The following is a 6,000-nucleotide window of genomic DNA, read 5'->3' as shown; positions in this document are numbered from 1 at the left end:
GATGTTCTGACCCAGAAAAGGAAGTAAAACGAAATACAATGGATGCAGATGCAAATAAAATTATTATGTGTTTTTTTGCTTTCCACATTTTTTTGAAAGTTAAACAAAAAAATTAGCAAAACATTGGTCTCGTACGGCGGAGAAAAAAAGAGGACTTAAAAGACATGAAACCTCTGCATTGCTCCACTGTGTGTATCCTTTGTCCTCCATCGTGCCTATAAAAAGTCATGTGATCTCAGTTGGTGGTGTCCACCAGAGTTGACGTCACCTTTTTAATGACGTACGACTCGCATTTACTGGGGAATATCCGATTTGTCTGCTTACATGGCACACGCAAATGCACGTATCCAATTCATATCCGATTTATTACCACGTATGAATGAGGCCTGAATCCGATCTGAGAAAATTGGAATCCATGCGTTTTTTTTCCTGCTTACACGTTCACCGGTCATATCCGATCTGTGCCACATGAGAGGAAAAAATCGGAATTGGGTCACTTGAACCAGTGTAAATGAGGTATTGGATACAGACTGGATCTGGTGGCTACGGTGACCTCGGAATAAGAGAGAAACAGACTAATATTAGCATAGATGCCATTCTTCTAATGATGTAGCAAGTACATCGGGTGTTATGGGAAGTGTTTCCGGTTCCGGTTTACCTAATTAATGCAGCCTAAAAATCCTTTAACGGATTTGGATATTAGAAGCATATTAGTGTGTTATGTGTAAACTAGGTTAAAGAGATGTGTCTTTAATCTAGATTTAAACTGCAAGAGTGTGTCTGCCTCCCGAACAATGTTAGGTAGGTTATTCCAGAGTTTAGGCGCTAAATAGTAAAAGGATCTGCCGACCGCAGTTGATTTTGATATTTTAGGTATTATCAAATTGCCTGAGTTTTGAGAACGCAGCGGACGTGGATGATTATAATGTAACAAGAGCTCGTTCAAATACTCTTGTGCTAAACCATTCAGGGCTTTATAAGTAATAAGCAAGATTTTAAAATCTATACGATGTTTTATAGGGAGCCAGTGCAGTGTTGACAGGATCGGGCTAATATGATCATACTTCCTGGTTCTAGTAAGAACTCAAACTGCTGCATTTTGGACTAACTGGAGTTTGTTTACTAAGCGTGCAGAACAACCACCCAATAAAGCATTACAATAATGTAACCTTGAGGTCATAAATGCATGGATTAACATTTCTGCATTTGACTTTGAGAGCATAGGCCGTAATTTAGATATATTTTTGAGATGGAAAAATGCAGTTTTACAAATGATAGAAACGTGGGTTTCTAACTTTCAATTACTATCAAATAGCACACCTAGGTTCCTAACTGATGATGAAGAATTGACAGAGCAGCCATCAAGTCTTAGACAGCGTTCTAGGTTATTACATGCAGAGCTTTTAGGTCCTAAAATTAACACCTCTGTTTTTTCAGAATTTAGCAGTAAGAAATTACTCGTCATCCAGTTTTTTTATATCGACTATGCATTCCGTTAGTTCTGTCAAATTGGTATGTTTCGATGGGCTGCGAAGAAATATAGAGCTGAGTATCATCAGCATAGCAGTGAAAGCTAACACCATGTTTCCTGATGATATCTCCCAAGGGTAAAATGTAAAGCGTGAAGAGTAACGGCCCTAGTACTGAGCCTTGAGGTATTCCATACTGCCTAGAACTAGAGTAACATACAGTCTTTTAGTTATTTATGATGGTAGTGTGAGTAGAGTGTTTGTATTTACTCACGATTTCTCTCAACAAGAGCTGTCAGTCAAGATATGGGATGGGAAGTAAATGTAGTTGGTTTTATTTATATGGAAAATCAGATATTTTCTTTTAATTTTAAATTTAAAAGTAATGCGTTACTTTACTACTTACTTAAAAAAAGTAATCTGATTATGTAACTCACGTTACTTGTAATGCGTTATCCCCAACACTGGTTACAGCCACTACTATGTCTCTGAACTACATATCAACAGCAATAAAAAAAAAGTATGTTGTAAGGCAGACGTGGTTACAGTGCTTAATAAGGTCACAGAGGATGTCAAATTAACCTTTAGAGGGCACCCTATGCAAACCTACTTCTCGTCCTCTTTAAAAATGCTTCCACTCTATTAATCTCCAGACACAAAACTTGTTTGAGACTTTGATGCATCAGCTTGCTCTTTTCATAACATGACAATGGATATTGTGTCTAAACTGGGTTTTATCTTCATGTTTGCTTTCACAGAATGTAAGAGACTCTTGAAAACCTGTTGATAATCAGACTTATTCATGTGTACTGTTGTAAATGTTAATTTTGAACTGTTTGTTTTTCAGTCTGTTGGTGTCAAACATTGACTGAGTCTGAGTCAGTGGTCATTAAACCTGGAGGATCTCACAGACTCACCTGTACATTCTCTGGATTTAGTAGTGACCCGAGCTTAGCTTGGATCAGACAGACTGCAGGAGGAGGTCTGGAGTGGCTGGCATACATCTATGGTAATGGTGGTACTACATACTACTCTCAGTCTGTTCAGGGACGCTTCACCATCTCCAGAGACAACAGCAAGAAACAGATGTATCTGCAGATGAATAATATGAAGAATGAAGACACTGCTGTATATTATTGCCCAAGAGAGACACAGTGATGAATACAGCTACAGCACTACACAAAATCTGAATGCAACCATATAAACAGCTCACTACATAAAACTTCAGTGAATAAATCATTTAAACTAATTAGATTTTTGCTTACACAGTGCTATCAAATATCTGCAGGAGACTTTGCATGGAGACACGAGTCATATGTATTTATTTAATGATGCATTTAGTGAAGCTCTGCTGGTCATTATTTACTTTTGTTGAGAGCAACATGAATGCCCCATACAACAGAAATACAAGGTTATTATTATTATCTTAGGTGCAATTTTGCTACTTGACAATACACTATGTAGGGTCAAGGTTTAAACCTGAGCCCCCATTGACAAAAAGCTCTCTCTTTTCCCCTCTGATGGCACACTCTCTCTTTGTGCACATGCTCAAACTCTTAAAGGGGACAACCAATGTAACTGCATCATAGTGAAAATTTAAAGGGAGAATTAAAACTGGGCTATTCCTGCCCTGGTTACAAATTAAGCAGACTTTTTTTTTTTTCAAACACACACTAGCTGTCATTCTACATTTCTACTTTGAGGACCCCAAAAAGCAACACAATTACTTGTAAATTTCACTTAATTATCAGTAAGATACTTAATATACTGACATTGCCACTAGCATACAGCATTTTCTATATTTTCTATACATTTTTACTACCTCTATTGCTGCTATGTAAATACCCTGTACAACCTGTTTGCACATTCTTCTCTTGTACATTCCTGCTCATAATATTTATAAAGTCTACAGTATACTGTCCTGTACATTTTATTTTATAAACATTTTATATATATGGAGAAAGTAAGATAAATATATATATATATATATATATATATATATATATATATTATATATATATATATATATATATATATATATATATTTTATCTTTTATCTTACTATATATATATTTTATCTTACTTTCTCCATTACATATTTATATATAATTTTCTTGTGTTTGTATTCTTTAATAATTGTATATTGCGAAGCATCAGCAGAGGCGGGATCCATTGAGACAAAACCAGGGACAGGCACAAGATCAGGGCAGATGGCAAACAATCACAGAAGCAGGTAAATCCGAGTCAGGGCAGGCAGAGAACAATCAGTCAACGATAAACAGTCCAGGTCAAAATGAGAAGGCGGAATACAAACGCTCAGTAGTGACAGCCGGGGCAAATCAAGACTTCACAGTGAGTTGGCGTGAGTGTGCTGCTTATATGTATGTGTGTGTGTGTGTGTGTGTGTGTGTGTGTGTGTGTGTGTGTGTGTGTGTGTGTGTGTAATTAGCTGCAGGTGTGTGTGTAATTAGATGCAGGTGTGTGTGTGTGCAATCAGTCCCATATATGAGGCAGGATTGGAATTGGAGTTCCATGGATTGAGTCAATTTTCAGGAGAGTGCTCCCTCTGGTGGTGAGAAGGAGGCCGCACGGGAACATCCTTTGTAACTTTATATATATATATATATATATATATATATATATAATATATATATATATATATATATATATATATATATATATATATAAAGTTACAAAGGATGTTCCCGGGCGGCCTCCTTCTCACCACCAGAGGGAGCTCTCTCTATATCATAAAAGACACCAGCAAAAACATGCTGTAGTTAGAGGTGAAAAGCCTGAATACTGAAGACACAGCTGTTTATTACTGTGCACGAGAGTCACAGTAATTCAAAAGACTGCTGGACTGAAGAAAAATTTAAAAATTATTCTTGCATCACAAAAGCAATTCTACTGAAAACATCCTCAAAATATAAAATATTACTTGTTTTTAGATGTTATTCAGCACACTTAAGCAGTTCTTTGGTAGCAATTTAAAATAATGGTCCATCATTAACAAGTAACTATGCAGGAAGAAGTGCAGGACAAATGAGTTCAGAAACACTTCAGCTACTATTAACTAATCTGGAAACAAGAATAACTAATCATTAAGTAATAACGAATTTAGGCTTTAGACTGAGTTGATTTATTAGATAATCAGTAATTACTGAATGAGATAAAAATCATTCAGAACTAATTCACAACTTCAGCAAATTACCAATTACTAGCCACATTATTAAAATGTGAGACACAAGCAATTTTCTGTTTTACTGCCATTAAAATGAATAAAATAATTATTTAAATTAGGGATGTCAGTCGATTAGAATTTTGAATCTAATTACAGGGTTCTGTGATTAATTAATCAAATTAATTGCAAATTAATTAGGCTGTGAAAATACCCCCAAAAGATCATTTAACGCTATCATCATGTTAAATGTTTAGGCTACAATGGACTAACATAAAGTATGGAGCATAAAAGATCATTTGAGAAATATCTCAGTATCTTTTGTTCAGGCAATGGAAGTTACTAGTGACCAAAACAGCTTATTTACCAACAGTAGGCTATTCTTTATGTTGCGCAAAAGAAAGTGAGTCATTCAGGTTTATAACAACATGAGGGTGAGTAAACGATGACAGAATATGTTTATTTATTTATTTATTTTTGGTGAACTTTCTCTTTAATGTTTGTTTGTTTGTTTGTTTGTTTGTTTAAAGAAATGATACTCTAAAGAATAAACTAAACCTTCCAGCAGGTGGCGGTAAGTTAATTTCTAAGTTATTCGTTTAAAAGGCTGATTCATTTAGGACTTCAGTAAAGGGTTATTAGTGACAAAAACAGCACTGGTGTGATATTACTCTGGCTGCTCGTGTGATATCGCTTATCATGATATAAATATGAAAAAAAAGTCATATTCAATATCTTGAATTTTAGGGCATGCCCTGCATTTATTTTGTCAACAGGTCTGGGGGCGGGGCCAGTGCGTTAACTGTGCGTAAAAAAAATCACCTTAATCAAGCACACCTGATTCAGATCATCAGCTCATCTAGTAGATATGAAATGGGTGTGTCAGACAAAGGAGAGATGCAAAATTTGCAGTGTTGGGGGCCTCCAGGAACGTGCTTGGGAACCACTGAGTTGGGGGATGGACAATGCAAATTAATTGTACCTTCTGTCTTATAAACCCTCCATATTTAACTCCTCAGCATTTTGTCAGTGATATTTTTGAACAAAAACTGCTGCAAAAATGGTCCTCAGAATTACATGTTTAATAAGCATAATAGTATTTATGCGTGGTAAGTATGATTTAGGAATACAACTTTATACTTCTTTATTACTGACTGATATAGACAATGGTCTGACTTTTATTTTAACAGAGTGCAAAGGTCAAACACTGACTGAGTCTGAGTCAGTCGTCATCAAACCAGGGAACGATCATAAACTGACCTGTACCTTCTCTGGGATTGATGTTGGAGCTGCAGATATTTCATGGATAAGACAAGCTGAAGGGAAAGCACTCGAGTGGATCTCATGAAT

The 6,000-nt window shown here is 36.0% G+C and overlaps 1 gene segment (V, D, J or C); it reads left to right on the top strand.

Annotated features, from left to right (window-relative positions):
* The first annotated feature begins 2,126 nt into the window (after nucleotides 1-2,126).
* Nucleotides 2,127-2,660, top strand: LOC122146941. The segment is given in 2 exon segments: nucleotides 2,127-2,230; nucleotides 2,317-2,660. Coding segments are annotated over 2 exon segments (369 nt in total).
* The last annotated feature ends 3,340 nt before the right edge of the window (nucleotides 2,661-6,000 follow it).

The sequence above is a fragment of the Cyprinus carpio genome, chromosome A2 (assembly GCF_018340385.1).
Source record: "Cyprinus carpio isolate SPL01 chromosome A2, ASM1834038v1, whole genome shotgun sequence".
Lineage (NCBI taxonomy): Eukaryota > Metazoa > Chordata > Actinopteri > Cypriniformes > Cyprinidae > Cyprinus > Cyprinus carpio.
This window is presented reverse-complemented; position numbering and strand designations above follow the sequence as displayed.